General features: G+C 40.6%; 1 protein-coding gene across 3 annotated transcripts in view; it reads right to left on the bottom strand.

Annotated features, from left to right (window-relative positions):
• Positions 1–7,865: 7,865 nt before the first annotated feature.
• Positions 7,866–21,733, bottom strand: part of LOC120933409 (gastrula zinc finger protein XlCGF71.1-like) — a 41,994-nt gene continuing 28,126 nt past the window's right edge. For 2 of the 3 annotated variants that reach the window (XM_040346621.1, XM_040346622.1), the window contains exons 2-3: positions 12,958–13,095; positions 7,866–8,973 (exon numbers count right to left, since the gene is read on the bottom strand). In XM_040346621.1, the coding sequence (XP_040202555.1) occupies positions 8,146–8,937 (792 nt within the window). In that variant the 5' untranslated portion in view covers positions 8,938–8,973; positions 12,958–13,095 and the 3' untranslated portion in view covers positions 7,866–8,145. The remainder of the gene's footprint in view (positions 8,974–12,957; positions 13,096–21,733) is intronic. The other variant, XM_040346623.1, reaches the window with a different exon arrangement.

Raw genomic sequence — 21,733 nt, 5'->3', positions numbered from 1 at the left:
AGTCCCCAAAAGAACAGGTCGAGGCTAGTCTGCGAAGGGCGAGCACATAAACTTTAATCTCTTCACCTGTCTGCTGCTGCCTTTGATAGAAGCGAAATCTTTCTGCAATCTCTAATGGTTTAGGCTGGAAGTGATCCTCTAGCAGTGTCAGCAGCTCTGCCAATGTCTTAGCTGCTGGTTTTACAGGGGAAAGCAGATCCCTCAGAGTGTCATATGTTTTGGCCCCAACCACTGTCAGAAACACTGCTACTTGCCTGTTGTCTGGGATGGCATTTGCACTGAAATACTGTTCCAGCCTCTCAACCCAGGAAGTCCAGGATGTCTGTTCTCCATCAAACTCACTTAATGTCCCGATTAATGACATTTTCCTGCTGGGATCTGTGATTGCTTTTATCCAGGTGACAATCCACAATGTCTTTGTCTCTCTCTCAGACTGATAGACACTTTGTAAATCCCATCCTCGTCGCCACTGTTATATCCTCTGTGTTGTGAGGGAGACAAGACTCTGGGCTGGAACAATGGATGTTTATTCAGTACAGCCTGTACACTGCAACATGCATCTCAGGACATTACATATCTCTCTGCTTCCTACATGTGGTCTCTCTAAGATGGCTACTATGCCCCTTGACCCTTGTCATCACTGCTGGGTGGAGCCAGCCTTAAAGTGCCAGTACATGTGAAACCCTTCAGGTATAACAATTATAATTTTTTTTTTTTTTATATATTTTTTTTTTGTCAGGACTGTGATATTATGGTGGACACTTTTTACACATTTTTGGGACCATTCACATTTATACAGCGAACAGTGCTATAAATATTCACTGATTACGGTATAAATGTGACTGGCATGGAAGGGGTTAACGCTAGGGGGCGAGGAAGGGGTTAAATGTGTTCCCTGGGAGTGATTCTTACTGTGGGGGGAGGGGACTGACTTTGGGAGGTGGCCGATGGTTGTCCCTATGTACAAGGGACACACCATCGGTCTCCTCTCCCTGACAGGACGTGGAGCTTTGTGTTTACACACAGAGATCCCATCCTGGCTCTGTAACTGCCGATCGCGGGTGCCTGGAAGACATCGTGGTCACCAGGCACGCGTATCGTCACCTGAGTGATGCGGCAGGTGCGTGTACCCACCAGTGGCGGGAGGCCTTCAATAGATGGCCTCCCGGCATTGTAGAGCCACATTGTGGCCGTCAAACTACAATGGCCTGGATACAAAGTGGTTAATCAGCCACAGAACCTGTGTAATTAAAGTGTCCTGGATTAAAGGTATGATGTGGTAACCCTAGGTGCCACTCTATGCTCATCTCCTGAGTCCTCACTCACCAGCAATATGATTCAAAACCACATGGTCTTTGTCCTGCACCAGCGGATGAATCTAGCTCCTTTCTTCTCCTCTAATTACAAGGCTCCCATTATGGTGGTATTAAACATACCAATGAAGAGAGATATTCATAGCAAAGTACTGTCTGGCTTATTGGAAATGTTTAAAAACTCACTTTGAGCAATAAGAAAAAAAAATTGGGCATGTATGTAATAGTTGTTTGCCGCAGTGGCATGTGTTCCACCCAACCTCCGCTTGACTCATTTACCCCCTCCCAATGGGCATCTTCAGAAGCTTCCAGAGATATAGTGCACTTTCAAATGTCCCATTTCCTCAAAGGCTAAGTTCACCTTTCAGAACATGTTTCCACCATATTAAGGGTGGAACATGTACTCCCCCCCCCCCCCTCATTGTGACAGCGACCTGGGGATCTTCTTCCTGCACTGTTACAATTTAAAAATCAGCGTGGCCGTGTGGGGCTCTGCCCACACAGCATAGCATTCATTCAGAGCTTTCTGTGAATGATTTGAACTACGAATACCATCAGCCTTTATGGCTGATGGCTTGTAGTTCCGAATGGACTGCAGGGGCACTGGTGAGCCATGCTGCTTGTAAACAGTCAGCTTTTATCAGAGGTACAGGATGAAAGCTGCAGTGATTGTCTGTATGAGCCTAAAATTGCACCATTTGATCATTTCTTCTTCCTTCTTCCCCCTCACACTGTACGGAGAGGGGAAGAGATGAACCGGACATGACGCCGGCTAGTTTACAAGTGATCACTCTATCATTTGACAGAGTGATCACGTGGTAATTGGCCACGGTCAGTGGCCATTTATCATGATGATGCCGGGACCCAGTGGTCACGGATGTTTCCGGGTGCGTGTGGGAGCGTGATTCTGGGAGGAGGTCATAGTATGCCCTCCCAGAGTTATTGAGCCACGCTGTAGCCGTCATTTGACTATGGCACGGTTGTTAACTGGTTAACATTAGCTCTTTTGGATTTTTCATGTTCGTGTCCCATAGACTTTGATAGGGTTGCATGTCTGCGCAAATTTTTTGCATGTTATGGTGTAAATCAAACCGTGGGGGTGGTCGGCTCATCCCTATTCTGCACCTGACGAAACCTTTATAGAGGTCAGTGTGAATGACATGACCATTCTAGTCAGGAGGTCACACAGCCTGTGGGGATGGGGTTCAGGTCACTGTTGTAAGGGGGGAGTGAATACACTAAAGTAAGGGAGGACACTGATCTTAGGTCGGCTTCACACCTATGCAAATTGAATGCGCGTTTCCCCGCATTCAATTCACATAGGAGAATGTGACTGGCTCTCTATGGAGCCAGTTCACATATATCCACAGCGGGTCGGTGCGGTGTGCCAGGAAAAATGGGTGCCTTTTTTTTTTTGTGTGTTTCAGGTTTGATTTCAGCTCAAAATTCGGGTTAAAAATCTGACACATCAGAGTTCCTGGCTTCCCTCTTAAATCACTGTCCTCTGAATATAAAATGAAACTCTGAGTTTGCAGGATTACTTACAGTGCAAGGGAGAACACTGCAGACTGATGTAAGGGGGAATGCTGTAGACGTGATGTAAGAGGGAATGCAGTGGATTGTGATTTATAGGGGGAACTCTGTGGAGTCTGATGTAAAGGAGAATGAAAACTCTGGAGACTACTGTGCAAGAGGGGGCTCTGGTGACCAGAAACCCCGTTACATCAGACTTTCCCTTTACATCAAAGCATTTGAGTCCTTGGAGTTCTCCTCCACATCAGACACCACAGAGTTCTTTTTTACATTAGTCCACAGTGTTCCATTTTACATCAGGTTCTGAAGAATTCCCCCTTGCAATGTAAAGGGGAACTCTCTGGACTCTGATGTAAAGGAGAACTCCAAGAGCTCTGATGCAAGAGAAAACTCTAGAGACTTTGATGTAAGGGTGGGCTCTGGGGACTGTGATGTAAAGGAGAACTTTGAGGACTCTGATGTAAAGGAGAACCCTGTAGACTCTGATGCAAGGGAAAGCTATAGGGACTCATAACTGTTCAGCCACTTGGAGTATCTTGGTACATGTTGGAAGTATGTTTGCGCATTGGTGGAAGCGGAGGTTGATAGCCGCCCCAGGTCAACTTTTGCATTGGGGTCCACAAGCTTCCAGCTACATTCCAGTGTTTTGTGTCACCCAGTGACCTCACGGCTTTGTCTCACCTGGTCCCTAAACTGCATTAGGTGTGGACCCCCCCTCCCCCCACAGCATTAGATGTTACCTAGTGATCCTGCAATGTTATGCATCAACTAGTCCCCCCAACTGCATTATTTTTTCTGCCAATGTGTCCAAGATGTTGGGTGTCACCCTGTGACCCCTAGTTTTCTGTTTCAACCAGTGACCCTACAGTTTGTCACCCGGTGACCTTATGGAATTATGTGTCACCGAATCCCCCCCCCCCCCCTAGTATTATGTGTCATCCAGACCCCCCCAGAGAACCCTGTGATCCCACAGCATGGTGTGCCGGTGTGACCCCAGATCATTGTGTCACTTGATGACCCCACTGCATTTCGAGTGACCCCAGAGCATTACGGGTCACCCCACAGAGTTCTGTGTCACAGTGACCCATGGCATTATGCATCACCGTGTGACCCCACAGCATTGTCACCCAGTAGCCCCATAGTGTTGTGTCACCCAGTGAACACCCAAAGCAAATGTCTTGTATAAATTTAAAGGGGGTTCTCATGGCACAAAAAATGGCATGGGGTCCCCCCAAAATCCATATCAGACTTTTATCCGAGCATGCAGGTTGACAGGCTAAGAAAGTGGGGGCGAGTGTGCCCCCCCCCCCCCCCCCGTCCTGAACTATACCAGGCCACATGCCCTCAACATGGGGGAGAGGGGTACTTTGCCAGGGCAGACCCCCGTCCTGGCAAAGCATTTTGTCCCCATCTTGATGAGGACAAGGGCCTCTTCCCCACAACCCTGGCCCAGTGGCGGTGGGGGGTCTGCAAGTCGTAGGCTTATCAGAAAGCCCCCTTCAACCATTCCCCAGATCCTGCCCCCTCATGTAAAACATTTAGGGGTATGAAGTATTCACCAAAAGAAATCAAGTAAAAAATAAAAACGCAACACAATTTTTGACAAGTCATTTAAATTACCCCAATGTACATCCATCGTCAATCAAGAGTCAAGCTAATGTAATGTGCATCATTCATGTCATCCAGTGAATGTTGTCACGGGTTTCCAGAGAATTCAGGAATGGCCTGTGCACTGTTGCACCCCTCCCTGCAAACTATGCAATGAAAAACACAGATATTTAGTTCATATATATTGCAATACATGTTTAAGCTGACCAACTGCGTCAAAGTAATTCCTCTTCTGGCAGTGTAGGACTAGCCAGAAGAGGTGCCACAGGTCCTTTTCCATCCTAGATTCCCCCAGATGTTCTCTCCTCAGTGAGTAAACTGCATTCATATTTTTGCCACCCAAATGCATTATTTTAAATTTTTTTCTCAATTAAACTTCATTTGTAGTTGCCCACCCCATTAATTTGTTCAGCTCTTCTTGCAAGGTTTAAAATGCATGTACAAGCTATTGGGATTTGAGCACAAGTATATATTTTCTTTGGGTCCAGAGAATGTCGTCCACATCAACCTCAATGTCCAGGGAATGTCTGTATCAAACATGGTGCCCAGTGAATGTCATCTGTGCCAAACATTGTTTTCAGCAAATGTCATCCGCATCAAGAAAATATTTTCCGTGTCAATTGCGGTGTCCAGCCATTGTCGTCTGCGTCAATCCCGGCATCCAACAAATGTCATTTTGGTCAACACGGTGTCCAATGAAGTCATCCGTGTCAATCCAGTGAATGCCATCCGAGCGTTTCTTTCGGCCTGCTTTTATGTTCAGCATACCAGCATTGGTTGCTTTTTACATTGATATTTTTAAGGTGTATTAAAGAGGGTTATACTAAGTATTGCTCTGCACTGTGTTAAGGCAGCCCCTTTTTATCTTTATACATTTTTTACATTTATTTTCAGCTACCAATATTGCATTACAAAAGAATACTAAAGTGTAAAACGCCATCGCTCATATGGTTTCTGTACTGAGTGACCCTTGTATTTAATCATAAGCAAATATTTAAAACAAAACTTTTAAAAGGTTCAGAATATGAATACAGATTCTCTCTCTCCATAGAATTACTGTATCTGAAGTTAAAACAAAAGTATAGAGTTGTTTAAAATATATATAGCCTCGATACGATGCTACATCCGTGCTCTGCACTGATAACTGAGTGATCAAACAGCACTGATCACTTGGATGAATCGTCTGCTCATCTTAAAGGGGTGTTCAAATCATTTTTAATGTTTATTAAAAGTCAGCAGCTACAAAAAGTGTAGCTGCTGGCTTTTAATAAACCTACACTGACCTGCTCCACGTATTCATTCTAAGTCTGGGCACCCGGCCGTGACAGCTTTCGGCTTCACGGCCGGGCACCCACTGCGCATGCGCGAGCGGAGCTGCGCCATCCGATTGGACAGGTGATCGCCTGAGACCTGTCGCGTGTCCCAGGCGATCGACTACAGCAGTGGTTCTCAACCCCACTAGTGCCGTGACCCCTTGATAACATTTCCCAAGTTGTGGGGACCCCTAACGGTAAAATTATTTTCGTAGTGTGGCGCTCCCTGAGTACCCTCCCCTCCACTCGTACAGTATTAAAACCTCATATTGTACATTTTAGGATGTAACACTCCTTCTCTTTTCTTTCCCTTGTAGCTCTCTCTCTATCCTAATTTCTTTTCTTTTTTTTCTCACCCATCCCTCTTTTTCTCCTTCCTTTTTTTTTTTTTTTCTTCCTTTTTTCCCTCCTTTCCATGTATTCTCTATTTTTATTCACTTTATTAAGTGGGGGGGGAATGGAATGAGAGGCAATGCTGGGGGGAGTTCTGTTCAGCCAACTTAAATGCTCTTGATCAGTCATCTGCTGATCTGAGAACTGTAGTGGATTTTTAATGGCAACTAAAATCACAGGTAGTGTTACTCACTGTGTCTCTGACTTTGTGGTGTCTCGTAGCAGTGACATCTATGCTGAAGTCAAGTCTCCTCCAGCCCCTCCCACCTCACATTCCTTACCAGTCAACTTACCTCTAGTCTCTGCCCCCCAGCCATGCCGTGAACTGAATATGCGACTGTGAAGAGGCTGAGTGGGTGGCCGTGGGCTTCAGGGATAGCCCTGCTGGGCAGCTGCAAAACTGTTGTAAGAGTGGTGCGGGAACAGCCCAGAATTTGGTGACCCCTGGCAAATCATCATTTGACCCTTTTAGAAAGTGTAGATCGTGTTAGGATTTTTTTCTCTTCCTGCTTGGCTCTGCAGAGAAGCCTGGGCACACAGCCAGCTTCTTATAGGTAGAGACTCTCGGCTCCATTCTTTCTATCGACCAGAGCTCTGCTAATCCATTTATAGCAACCCTTGACTCAACTCTGGCTGCTCTCATCATGGGATGGAAACTTATCAGGTTGATAACAGAGGAACGCAGCAAGAGACAGCTACTAGACACAGGGCTTTGAAGAACGATTAGAAAACTCTGCAGATCTATGTGCCCAGCTCAAATTTGATGGAATTAGGTTTACAATCACTTTAAGTGAGAAAGTACTTGTCTCGTTATGTTCTGTTTCAATGTATTTATTGGTTTTATGACACAACATAAGAAATCAGAAGCAGGAATATAGGTCACAGGGGCTAAAGAATGATTGGGTATTGGAGGAATCCAAAAATAATTTGAACAGAACAATCGTAGTTCAAAACCTTTATGCAATTGGGATGATATTGAAGAATATTAAATGGGGGAAAAATGCATATTCCACAGCCTATTCGCAGTCATCTTAGGGGTGGCCCAACTCCTGCGACCAATCTCAAGATACCATCTGTAATGCCCCGTACACACGATAGGAAATTCCGACAAGAAAAACGTGGATTTTTTTTTCTGACGGAATGTTGGCTCAAACTTGTGTTGCATACACATGGTAACACAAATGTTGTCAGAAATTCCAACCGTCAAGAACGCGGTGACTTACAACACATACGATGAGCTAAGATCAATGAAGTTCAATAGGCAGTTCGGCTCTTCTGCTTGATTTTGAGCATGCAGGTTTTTTTTTGCGCATCGGAATTGCATACAGATGAGCGGAAATTCCGACGAGAAGTTTTTCCGTTGGAAAAATAGAGAACCTGCTCTCGGTGTTTTGCTGCCGGAAATTCTGACAGAAAATGTTGGATTGAGCATACACACGGTCGGAATATCCGACCAAAAGCTCACATTCAAATATTTTTTTTTTTTTTTTATGGAAAATCCTATTGTGTGTACAGGGCATAAGAATGATAAAAAAGAAGAGCCAGAAAGAAAGTAAGAGGAGTAAGGGAAAGTCAAAGTCTAGAGAAGAAAAGATAAAAAGTAAGGGCAAAGATTCAATTCGGGATACATACATATGCTATGCAATCTTGTTTTACATTTTGCATGTATGGCAATATTGGATTATGCAGGATATTATCTGGTCAGACCGTTTTACATGTTTTATTCATTGTAATTTAACTGTGACATTTGACAACCCTCAAATAAATATGTTTTATTCGACAAACAATTTTTTGATCACATTTATATTGCTGTCCAAAGCCCCACTGGGGAAAATATCCTTTATCAGAGAAAAGGTAAGGGGGGGGGGGGGGCAGGAGAACTTTGACTCAGATACGCTGTCAGAAGCAGGCAGAGAAGGCCCAAACAAGTCAGTTGAAGTAAGGGAAACTTATGCCACGTTAAATTCTACCTAATACATTCCACTTCATATAAACTGCTTCTCTTCAATGTGAATCCTCTGGTGTCGGGTAAGATTTGTCTTTAGTGAGAAGCATTTGTCACATTCTGAACATCTATAATATGGCTTCTCTCCTGTGTGAGTTTTCTGATGTTGAACAAAACTTATTTTATAAGAGAAGCACTTGCCACATTCCAGGCATGCATATGGCTTCTCTCCTGTGTGAATCCTTTGGTGTTGAGTAAGACTTCTCTTTTCTATGAAGCATTTTTCACATTCTGAACATTCGAAAGGTTTCTCTCCTGTGTGAGTCATCTGGTGCAGGATAAACTGTGCCTTCCGCATGAAACACGTGTTGCATTCTGAGCATTTAAACTGCTTCTCTCCTGTGTGGCTTTTCTGGTGTCGCTCAAGAAGTTTCTTCATTGAAAAGTACTTGTCACATTCTGTACATCTAAATGGTTTCTCTCCTGTATGAGTTATCTGGTGTTGCGTAAGATGTGCCTTCTGTGAGAAGCATTTATCACATTCTGAACACTGAAATGGCTTCACTCCTGTGTGAATCCTTTGGTGGTTAATTAGATGACCCTTTTCTGTGAAGCATTTGTCACATTCTGAACATCTGAAAGGCTTCTCTCCTGTGTGAATCCTCTTATGATTATTGAGATGTGATATAACACTAAAGCATTTTTCACATTCAGAACATGAAAACGGTTTCTCTCCAGTATGAACCCGCTGGTGAATTGTAAGATGTGCCTTACAAAGGAAAGTTTTCTTGCAGTGAGAGCACAGATATGGCTTGTCATTTCCCAGACTCATTGTGTGCTGATGAAGACCTTCTCCGCTTCAAGTCTTCTAAAATAGAAATTTAAACAGATAAAATAAATACCTGTAATAAAAACTGTAATCAGCCCAAGGATTTAAAAACACACTATAGTTCTACAGCCATGGCCAAAAGTTTTGAGAATGACACAAATACTAATTTTTCACAAAGTCTGCTGCCTCAGTTTTTGAGATGGGAAATTGCATATACTCCAGAATGTTATGAAGAGTGATCAGACTAATTGCAATTAATTGCAAAGTTCCTCTTTGCCATGAAAATTAACGTAATCCAATAAAAAAAAAATTCCACTGCATTTGTGAAGAAGGCTTCAGGGTGCCCAAGAAAGTCCAGCAAGCGCCAAGACCGTCTCCTAAAGAGGATTCAGCTGCGGGATCGGAGTGCCACCAGTGCAGAGCTTGCTCAGGAATGGCAGCAGGCAGGTGTGAGCGCATCTGCACGCACAGTGAGGCGAAGACTTTAGGAAGATGGCCTGGTGTCAAGAAGGGCAGCAAAGAAGCCACTTCTCTCCAAAAAAAACATCAGGGACAGATTGCTGTTCTGCAGAAAATATGGTGAATGGACTGCTGAGGACTGGGGCAAAGTCATATTCTCCGATGAAGCCTCTTTCCGATTGTTTGGGGCATCAGGAAAAAGGCTTGTCCGGAGAAGAAAAGGTGAGCGCTACCATCAGTCCTGTGTCATGCCAACAGTAAAGCATCCTGAGACCATTCATGTGTGGGGTTGCTTCTCATCCAAGGGAGTGGGCTCTCACAATTTTGCCCAAAAACACAGCCATGAATAAAGAATGGTACCAAAACACCCTACAACAGCAACTTCTTCCAACAACAGTTTGGTGAAGAACAATGCATTTTCCAGCACCGTGCCATAAGGCAAAAGTGATGACTAAGTGGTTGGGGGACCAAAACTTTGACATTTTGGATCCATGGCCTGGAAACTCCCCAGATCTTAATCCCATTGAGAACTTGTGATCAATCCTCAAGAGGCGGGTGGACAAACAAAAACCCACTAATTCTGACAAACTCCAAGAAGTGATTTATGAAAGAATGGGTTGCTATCAGTCAGGAATTGGCCCAGAAGTTGATTGAGAGCATGCCCAGTCGAATTGCAGAGGTCCTGAAAAAGAAGGGCCAACACTGCAAATACTGACTCTTTGCATAAATGTCATGTAATTGTCGATAAAAGCCTTTGAAACGTATGAAGTGCGTGTAATTCTATTTCACTACATCACAGAAACAACTGAAACAAAGATCTAAAAGCAGTTTAGCAGCAAACTTTGTGAAAACTAATATTTGTGTCATTCTCAACTTTTGGCCACAACTGTAGATGTGAAAGGACTGTGTTCAGACACACAGGACATTTACCTTTTTTAAATGGTTGAAGACAGGTTTGTATTTAAGAGTGGAGTCTTAAAGTTGCACTAAACCCAAAACCAAAAGTTTTAACATATTGCAGCTTACCAATCCTTCGATGTGGTGGTTTCATTCGCTTTCTTTTTTTAAGACTTTTTCACCTGGTAATCTGGCTAGTAAAACACCTCCTGTATTAGAGTGCCCCCCACTTTGGAAAATTAGCACAAGGGGGCACCTTTGGACAGCACCATTGTCAGTGTAGGAGGAACAGTTTTGGATACACTAACAAATGCAAGCCAAACCTCAGTTAACACTGCAGTTACACCGCCAATTACAGCAACTTTTTTTTTTATTTTTTTTTATTTAGGACCAGGGACTCAGGACGGGTGGCTCTTGGTACAGGCCTTTCGTAGACGAACCAAAATAATTCTTCCACATTCCCTTATCTCTAACTTTTTACATACTATATTATTTTTTTTTTATCCTATAAATGTATTTGTATGTCCAGCAAACAACTCCGAGTGCATCTAAAATCCATATAGCATGTAGATAGAACTTGTTGAACGTAGCAGGCCAGGTCTTGTTGCAATCAATGATGTAAAAGAGACTTGTCAAAACTATAGGAATACAACATACAGTATATGCAACAGACATCCCTTGAAATTATGTACGGTATATAAAAAAAAAGATCAGTAATATAGTAGCAGAACATATGTACAACATTGCAAAATACCTTTTAAAAAGTTCAAAAATGTGTAGCAAACTCCATCAAGGGTATAGTTTCAAAAAAATTGCTGCCAACTGGTGATTCATAGAGCAGAGTAGCAGAATGTAAAAATGCTGTAAATATCACTCGCTGTATTTTCTTCAGTATTGTGTAACAAGCTCAAAAGCAATGTAGTGTCAAAGCAGGGCAACAAACATGTCATTCTTTCATTTAGTTGTCCCATTGGACCTATGATTGTGACTTCAATTTGTATACTGTAGTTTGATATTGGACAGGCTCTGGTACTGAGTAGTGTTGAGCAGAATACGCCATATTTGATTTCGCGATATATCACGAATATATTGCCGAATATTCGAGAAATATTCGCTAAATTCGAATATTCGTGATATTTTATCGAAATGAAATTTTTGCGAAATTTCGCTAATGCGAAAATAATTGCGAAATTTCGACAACAGCGGAAGGAGCACTCTGGCTCAGAATATTCGTGATATTGTATCGAAATTTCGCAAAATGCGAATGCGATATTGATGGCGAAATTTCGGAAGGAGCACTCTGGCTCAGAATATTCGTGATATTTTACAATACAAAATAATTGTGAATATTCGGCAAATGCGGAAGGAGCACTCTGATTGGCTCAGAATATTCGTGATATTTTACAATACAAAATAATTGCGAATATTCGGCAAATGCGGAAGGAGCACTCTGGCTCAGAATATTCGTGATATTTTACAATAGAAAATAAAGTGTTTTGCATTGGTGGTGATTCTTTACCCTATCCATCTGTCACAGCCGTTTGTCAATCAAACACCTTGAAGATTGAACACGTTCATGCTGCATGCTTTGGACTTTTTTTCACTTCACATATCAGACATTTTTATGAAAGATTATTTTTCTATTATTGGGACTATATTTCTTTATATATTTGTTTCACTGTGTATTTCACAAGTTATTTGCGCTTGCTTATTTTATAATTTGCCCACATGTCTTGTCACTAGACATATTTTTTATTCTTGTAGAGCGACTCCATTTTCTGTCTTGTATTAATTTATGTTGTATAACATTTTTGAGTTGCTGCTGTATTCTCCCCTTTTTTTTTTTAAGGTATGCGCAATTTTTTCCTTCTTACAAAAAAAAATAATATCAAACATACAAATATTCATAACAGAAACATACACAAAGCCCCCCCCTTTTGCATCAGAGACAATCAGAGTTCTCCTACCACAGTTATCGAAAATTCGCAATCATTTTCGCATTCGCATTAGCGAAATTTCGCAATATTTTTTTTTTTTTTTTTTTTTATATTCGGCAACATAAAAGGATCGCCTCAGCTAAGCTACTCGGCCCAGGGTCTCTAATCATACCAGCAATGCTTTTAGACGTCGATAGGATGTGATCTGTTTTAAAAATAAAATTGAAAAAATGCGAATATTCGGAATAGCGAATATTCACCGCGAATACTCGAATATGCCATATTCGAGCCGAATATTCGCAATACGAATATTCGTGAGCAACACTAGTACTGAGACGTGTGTAAATAAAAAAAATAATAATAATAATTAAAAAAATGTGTGTGTACAGTAAATCACACCTAGAAATTGAAAGATGAATGTTGATGCACTAGATTGTAAAAAAAACTCAAGGTGTGTGTGTGTGTGTGTATGTGTGTGTGTGTATATATATATATATATATATATATATATATATATATATATATATATATATAAATATACAAAAAATTTCCTGCTTGGCAGTCCACTAACTGATTAAAGAAAAAATACAAAGTTGACCTTCACATTTTAAACCCACCAGGAAAAAATACCACAGATATAAAGTCCACCCTCAAATTTCCCTTGTCAGTGTATAGAGAAGAACCCCATCTTAATTTTGCATATGCAATCATAAAAACAAAGTGTACCTACCTGGTATAATGTAGTATTGGAATCCTCCTAAAAGCTCCTTGTGCTCTTGACCGGCAGTTCTTGTAATGAACTGAGCTCTCTCTCTCGCCTCCTTTTTATTTCATTCCCATTGATTAAAATGTGGTGGCCTCTGATTGGCTGAAAAGATAAGCTCTGTTTAACAAATTGGACAATTAGATGTATTCTTTAGAAGGTTTCAGCTACTCTTTGTCTCGCCTCTCCATCAGACACAGTCAAGACAAGTTCATTGATATTCTAAATCTGTGAAGGGAAGACAATAGGACGGAACCTGCGTTGAAAAAATTGCCTTCCCTCATTAACATTTGCCTGGTGATACTATAATTGTATTTGCAAGACAAAAGCTACTGGTGTTGGTAAAGACCCGTACACACATCAGAATATTGTACAAAAAAATACTGCTTTCAACGCGATCGTATGATAATCTGATCGTTAATGCACAGTTTCCGTACAAAAATTTCCAAAGGGACAAACACAAATATTTCTCCTACGATACCAGATCGTAAGATTTTTCATTTTCATCAGAACAGTTTTCATCTGAAAATGCAATACAAATGCATTACATCACTTCCGAATTGTTCTTTCGTATGAGAATTTTTGTACTTTAGTAACCTATTCGTTTTCGATATGGCTACTAGCATACAAAATAAAAATATGGATGACATTCGTATGATAAGCTCATCGTGTCAACTAGGCTTAAAGTATAACTAAAGGCAAAAAATTTTTTTTTTTTTTCCCAGTTTTGGACAGTGTAGAGAAATTGGAGCACTTGTCAGTTTTTATTGCTGTCTGTGCACCTATTAACCACTTGACCACTGGGCACTTAAACCCCCTTAATAACCAGACCAATTTTCAGCTTTTGGTGCTCTCACAATTTGAATGACAATTACTCAGTCATACAACATTGTACCCAAATTAAATTTTCATCCTTTTTTTCACACAGAGCTTTCTTTTGGTGGTATTTAATCACCATTGTTTTTTTTTTGTTTTGTTTTTTGCGCTATAAGAGAAAAAAGACTGAAAATTCGGTAAAAAAAAATAAATAATTTTCTTTGTTTCTGTTTATAAAATTTAGCAAATTAGAATCTTTTCATAAATTTTGGCCAAAATTTATACTGCTACATATCTTTGGTAAAAATAAGTACAAATTGGTGTATATTATTTGGTCTTTGTGAAAGTTAGAGTTCACAAGCTATGGTGCCAATATCTGAAAATGTATCACACCTGAAGTACTGACGGCCTATCTCATTTCTTGAGACCCTAACATGCCAGAAAAGTACAAATACCCCCCAAATGAGCCCTTTTTGGAAAGAAGACATTCCAAGGTATTTAGAAAGAGGAATTGTGAGTTTTTTTTAAAGTTTGTAATTTTTTTCCACAGTTCTTTGCAAACTCAAGATTTTTTTTTTTTCTTTCACAGAATTTTCATATTAGCAGTTTTTTTTCTCGCACACAGCATATGCATACCACAAATTACACCCCAAAACACATTCTGCTATTCCTCCCGAGTATGGCGATACCACATGTGTGAGACTTTTACACAGCGTGGCCACATGCAGAGGCCCAACATGCAGGGAGCACCTTCAGGCGTTCTGGAGCACCCAGGCCAATTCTGACATTTCTCTCCTATATTTAAAAATCATCATTTATTTGCTAGAAAATTACATAGAACCCCAAAACATTATAATGTTTTTTTTTTAGTAAAGACCTTAGAGAATACAATGGCGGTCATTGCAACTTTTTATCTTGCACTGTATTTGCGCAGCAATTTTTTCTAACGTGTTTTTTTACAAAAAAAAAACTTTTGTGCTTAAAAAAAAAAAATAAAAAAAAAAAATCAGTAAAGTTAGCCCAATGTTTTTGCATAATGTGAAAGATGAAGTAACGCTGAGTAAATACCCAAAATGTCACCCTTCAAAATTGCACACGCTCGTGGAATGGCGCCAAACTTCGCTACTTAAAAATAGGCGACGCTTTAAATATTTTTACTGGTTATATGTTTTTAGTTGGAGGAGGTCTAGGGCCAAAATTATTGCTCTCACTCTTAACGTTCGCAGCGATACCTCACATGTGTGGCTTGAACACCGTTTTCATACGTGTGCGTTCGCGTCTGCATGCGCGCACACGGGGAGAGGGGCGCTTTAAAAAATATATATTTTTTATTGTTTACTTTACTTTACGTTATTTTAGTTTGACACGTTTTTCCGCAAAAAAATAAAAATGTTGATGTAAACATCCCTTGTAATAGGAATATGGCATGACGGGTCCTCTTTACAGTGAGATATGGGGTCAAAAAGACCCCACATCTCACCTCTAGGCTGGGAAGCCTGAAAAAAAAAACAATCCTGGATTTGATCGTAGCATTGAGTCGGTAGAAGCATGAGGGGGGGGGCATATTGTGGGTAGGGTTGTCCCGATACCACTTTTTTAGGACCGAGTACAAGTACCGATACCTTTTTTCAAGTAGTCGCCGATACCGAATACCGATACTTTTTTTAAATGTGTCCCCAAATGCAGCCATGTCCCCCCCCCATATGCAGTCATGTCCCCCACATATGCAGCCATGTCCCTCTAGCCATGTCCCTCACATATGCAGCCATGTCCCTCAAGCCATGTCCCTCACATATGCAGCAATGTCCCTCTAGCCATGTCCCTCACATATGCAGCCATGTCCCTCACATATGCAGCCATGTCCCTCTAGCCATGTCCCTCACATATGCAGCCATGTCCCTCACATATGCAGCCATGTCCCTCTAGCCATGTCCCTCACATATGCAGCCATGTCCCTCACATATGCAGCAATGTCCCTCTAGCCATGTCCCTCACATATGCAGCCATGTCCCTCACATATGCAGCAATGTCCCTCACATATGCAGCAATGTCCCTCTAGCCATGTCCCTCACATATGCAGAAATGTCCCTCTAGCCATGTCCCTCGATGCAGCGGCATGATGCGGCAGGAGCGGAAGGGGGGGAAAGGGGGGGGGGAAGTATTCTATTTAGGTATCGGGGGTATTTGCGCGAGTACGAGTACTCCCGCAAATACTCGGTATCTGTCCCGATACTGGTATCGGTATCTGGACAACCCTAATTGTGGGGATTGCATAGTATGGGGCAGAGTATTGCAGGGTATTGTGAGTATTGGGCAGGGATGGATGGATCTGTGACTGCAAATGCAGTCACAGATCCAGCCCACAGCACTGCTGCTGCCTCCAATCTCTCCCAGAACTGGCGTCATCACATGACGCCGGTTTGTTTACAAGTGATCGCTTTATCATTGGACGGAGCGATCAAGTGGTAAACCGCCGCTATCGGCGGCGATTTACCGTGATGCGCCAGGTCCTCTGGAGCGTGATTCCAGAGTTAAGCAACTGCCCTGTAGCCGTACTTTGGCTATGGGGCGGTTGTCAAGTGGTTAAGGAGATTCACCCTCTCTATTTGTCCTGTTTACCATTATTATTGAAAGTAAAAAAAAATCACAAATTTTGGGTTGTCCCCAGAAAAGTCATGGAGGGGAAATTTTTCCAATGGGGACACTAGATCTGGGGGTCCCCAGGGAATTTCTTTTAAATTGCAGAGATTTCAAGACCCTTCCTGTTTGGTTATGGGACAGGAAGTGAAGGGAAATCTCCCTGATTAAAAACAGATGGCTAAAAAAAATTAGAAAACAAGTTTTGCCTATAGTTCTACTTTAAAGGAATGTTTTGTGGTCTTTAAAGCCTGGTACACACTATTATTTTTATTTTGTGAAGGGATTGGATGCATCTTATTCAGTTGAATCACAGAGTTTGCCATTTGACCATTATGCTCCATATGACTGATTACTTTTCTGGATTTTTTATTTGTACTTTTTATTTATTTTTCCAATATTTTTTTATTATTTTTCACATGCGTAGTATTTTTGTATTAAAAGTTGATTTTATGTTTACTTATTTCATCTGTGCATTATTGGATAATTGATGTGAATATGCACACAATCTATTGTGTTTCTCAACTTTAGTAAATCGGCCACATTATCTGTATGGAATTGTGTATGTTCTTAGGTTTGTGGAATTTGTTTCTCATATGCTCTGTTAATGTAAATGGAGGTCCTGGGTGGCATAATTTACATATGTAGGGGTTATTTATTATTGTTTGTCATTGTGCTTCACAAGGCTAGGCTTGTTTCCTTCTGTATTGTTATAGGCTTAATACATTTCAAAAGGCATTTACTAAAGAAGTAGCCTGGGTTCCTTTTGAATTATATTGTTCAGAGGCTCATTGAGTATCAACTAATGTATTGGACATTATTTCACCCATGTCCTATATGATTCTACAGTTAATGTCAGGGGGTGGGGGGAACTTTAGTGATCAGTACATAAGCCCATTACATTCAATGTCAAAAGTAAAGGGCATTATTCTTTTAACTGACCACAATTATGAGGGGTGACTTGTATTAGTGACCATAATTGTAAGGGACCACTCTCTGATGACCACCAATGCAAGATGGGCTCTTCTACACTGACCATTGATGCTGGGAGCACTTTTGCATTGATCACCAATTTAAGGGGGCATTTATCCACTGCCCCCCCCCCCCCCCCCCCAACTGAAGAGGGACATGACATTTTTTCACTGTCTTCCTTCCCTTTCTAATAATAAAAAAAATATCTTTAATGTTATGGTTATATAGATTTTTTTTTTTTTTTTTTTTTTATGATTGTATCTATACCTTGCTCATCATGCTAATGTACCTTGTGCTGAAGATGTAAAACTGTTTGAGGCCTGAAAATTATTTAAAAAAAATGATTTTAATTATTTAAATGGTTAGTTTGAGTTGAAAACGTTGGGAAATGGGCTGGAGTAGAGAAGATTCAGTTTGCAAAATAATGATTTACTTTTCTAATTGTCTTATAAAAATTGGAAAATAATGTATTTGATAATATATCTACTAGCTATGTTTGATATAAATATAATTTTTTTTTTTTTTTTATAGGAAAAAAAAAAGTTTGCCTGGATTTTAAGATGTTTATGGTTTAGTAATTTTATGTATTGGAATAAAGAATAAGTAGACCATATTATGCCATCTCTGGAGGGGAGTTGAAAACAGTCATTTTGCAGAGATTTCATATTTCAAGATACAGTGGAACCTCCGAATGCGGTTAACGAACGTGTCGCAATACAAACATTTTTTTTTTTTTTTTTAAACCTAACTCTGTTTGTGAATGTCTCACAAAATGAGAACGATTCAAGCCTCTGTGGTGTGAAGAACCGCATTTGGCCAGAGGTGCGTGGGCACCGGTGACACTCAAAACCGTTTTGAGCCACTCGGAAATACTCCGTTTCTGAGCGCAGCTGAGCTGTCTCTGAGTCTCTCCGGCTCCCCCCCACCTCTGGCCACATGCGGTATTGCATGCTATCATTTTCGTTTCCATTGACTTCTATGGGGAAACTCGCTTTGATATGTGTGTGTGCTTTGGATTACAACATTCTCCTGGAACGGATTATGCTCGTAAGCCAAGGTTCCACTGTATTTATTATAAAGAGTGATGGGTGGGTGAGACGGTGACCAATCCTTGTAGTAGTGGTGACTTACAGGGATTCTCCACTTTTACAGGGTTGCCGCTGATTGCCAAGCTGAACCAATGTGTATTTAACTTTGCAAAGCCACACCTGGAATTAATCTTAAACCCAAGCATCAGGAGCTTTACTTTAGCCACATGAATATAATTGTTTTAATCTTATTGGACTTCTCTGAAATTGGTTGTCACTTTTTTTTTTTTTTTTTTTCTTCTGTATGTTGGCTTTGTGAATTGAGGATGCAGTCTTTTGATAGTAACTAAATCCCAGGACTACATGAAAAAGTGCTAACCCTAGAATTCTACTGGTGTAACAAGAGAAATTCTATAAATTATTCTATACATTGATAGTTGTGAGAGCTATCTATATTAAAGCGGATTATAATGTTTGAGTAAAACAAGAGAAATTGACACTGTAGAATTTTAACTGTGTAAACTTTATCCTTTTGTTGTGGTGATCATTTATATTTACATTGCCTTTTGTGTGGAAGAAGGTTTACTCATGCCTCCAGCATAGTAAATACAAAATTGTATAGGGGGCAAATCCCCCTTCACACCTTTTGTTTTATACCAACACCCCTGATCACCACTGTAAGTGTATCATTTCTCTATTCTGTTTGGTGGGACATAGGGGATAAAGAGATGTAAGAGAACAATAGACTTCATTATAATTATATGCAAAGACAATTTTATACTATACAGTGGTAACACTGTTGGTGCATCTCCTAGGAAAAAAAACTCTTTCGTTTTGGATAGAGTGGGGAAGGACTAGACCCTTTGCCAATCTCATCTGCTTTCTGTGTCCCAATTGGGAAGATTTGCCCTCTCTGGTAGTCATTGTCACTGAGATAAGATTCATGGGACAGCTTTCCAAGTGGGTAATTCTCCCTACTTTTAAAAAGGTTTACTAACTTTCCGCTGCATCACTGGTAGAGAAGTGAATAGGGAATGGACATTTCCCTATGCTACACAAGCAGTGAGCAATACACACACACAGGCCTTTTCAGGGTCAAACTTTGAAAATGGCTCAATAAGTCAAATGCATTCATGTTTGCGATATACACATCAACACATAAACATATTAAAGGTGTGTGATGAAAATAAGGCTACTCTTTTATTTATTTCACCTATCCTATTACGATTTAATAAAAAAAATGCCTGGTTATAAATGGTTAATAGTTGTAAGAACATTCTCAATATATATGGCATGCTTCTTGTGAATATACAAATTTTAAATGTATTGCTCAGTGTGCCTTCAGAAGCAGATCTTCTGTAAAATTCCCCTATAATTGTAATATGACCATGGCAGCTAAATTTAAAAATATATAATATTTAACGTGTGTGACCACAGAGCCTCCAATGAGAATTCCTACTATGACCTATTTAATGTGCAAAGAACAGGATAAAAAGACAAATCTCAAATAGTCCTAATCTTCTTGTTAATGATATGCCGACTATTTTGTTTGCATTTTAAATTAAAGTAAACCCCTAGCGAGAGGGATTAGTAATACTACTGCTGACCTCTTTTTGAAAATGTGCATAAGCTAAGATGGTGAACCTAAAAAAAATAAAAACTGAAACCTTCAACTGACACAATACAAAATCCAGTCCATAGTTGGAATCATGTCGGAGCCTCAAATCAGCATGTCTGCTCCCAGTACGAAGTACCCTGAGATAAGTTTGTATTGGAGGTGTCTGTAGATGCCTACCTATGTCAAAAACACAAATATTCTACCTTAGTATTTTGTGAGAGTGAGCTGTACTCTACAGACATTAGTACTGTCCCATATTTCTCTTGGGTAGATAAAAAATCTTTTGGCCAAATCAAAGTTGTTATAAGGTCAGCAAGAATGGAAGCAGTCATTCCGGTGATGGTTTTATGTCATGGTAATTTACAAGGATCGGTTTTAAACTCAAGACTTCTTTTTTTTTTGCCAGATAAATAGCTGGATGCTTTAAATTGTGAACAAAAAGACATGAGATGACATTTGCTGAGGTATCTATAGTGAATCCGTAGACACAGTGAACATGGCAGCCACCACCAACCAAGACTTCATGGGGGGGGGGGGGTGAAGTTACTGGACAGTTTAGAAATCTTTGTCCAACAATTTCCTTGACATAAGCCATCATTGGCGGTGTCTGTATGTGCCTTCCTTCCATGTTATTGTGCCGTCTATGTCATAAACACAAACCTTCTTTCTTAGTATTTTATGATGGAGTTGGTTTGTGCCTTTACCCTATCTGTCATAATCCCAAACACTCTCTTCCTTATTTGCAAGAGTGAGCTGTACTGTCCCATGAGACTATTGGCAACAAATTTTCTCTTGGGTGGATTCAACTCTTTTGGCCAAATCAAAGTTGTTATGAGGTCAGTAAGAAGGGGAACAGTCATTCTGTTTTAGTGCCATGTATTCTAAGTGTAGCTCCAGCCAAAATAATAACTATTTTACGTTATTTTGGCTAGCATAGGGAAGAGTTGCCACCCCTGTTATGTTTTGCTGTCTGTGCCCCTGTTCAGAAGATTTCACCTCGCCTTCTGTCCCTATGACAGTTGGGTTTTGAAAATGTTGGGTTGTTGTGGAAACAAGAATTTGGTTTTAAAGCTTCAATGGAGTCCCATGATCTCTCTTAACAGGAAGTGAGAGGAAATTCACTCCTGTGTCTCCCTCCATTTTGTAAGTTGGATGTTTTGTAACCTGGGGAATGCCTGTATTTTACGTTGGGAGAGCCTTATTCCCTTTGTGATGCAACATTGAAATACATGAAGAGGGGGAGGGGGGATGGCATACATGCATATGCTAGTGCAACTTTTTAAGATCAGATTAAGACAAGTTGATGAAGGCACAAGTTGGGACGTTGGTGACTTTTTTACATGTTTGCAATTGCAAAAAATTCAAAAGACACTGTATTTACTTATGTGAGCCTTTGATGTATGCACAGTGGATGAAAATATCATCCAACATCATTGTTGTGACCCATGGATTAATCTGGGGAGTAAATATTTTCATATATTTTTAGTATATATCTATTGTGACAACATGGGGGTTGTTTAACTCGAAGGTAGTGCATAACGGTGAGGGAGATTTAACAAAATTGTAGCACTCAGAATCTGGTGTCGCTGTGCATGGTAGCCAATTGGCTTCTAACTTCAGGTTGTTGAAATAAAGGAGTTGTAAATGCAGAAGGGGTGTTTGGTGTGTGTGT

The sequence above is a fragment of the Rana temporaria genome, chromosome 3 (genome assembly GCF_905171775.1).
Source record: "Rana temporaria chromosome 3, aRanTem1.1, whole genome shotgun sequence".
In the NCBI taxonomy this organism is placed as follows: Eukaryota; Metazoa; Chordata; class Amphibia; order Anura; family Ranidae; genus Rana; species Rana temporaria.
This window is presented reverse-complemented; position numbering and strand designations above follow the sequence as displayed.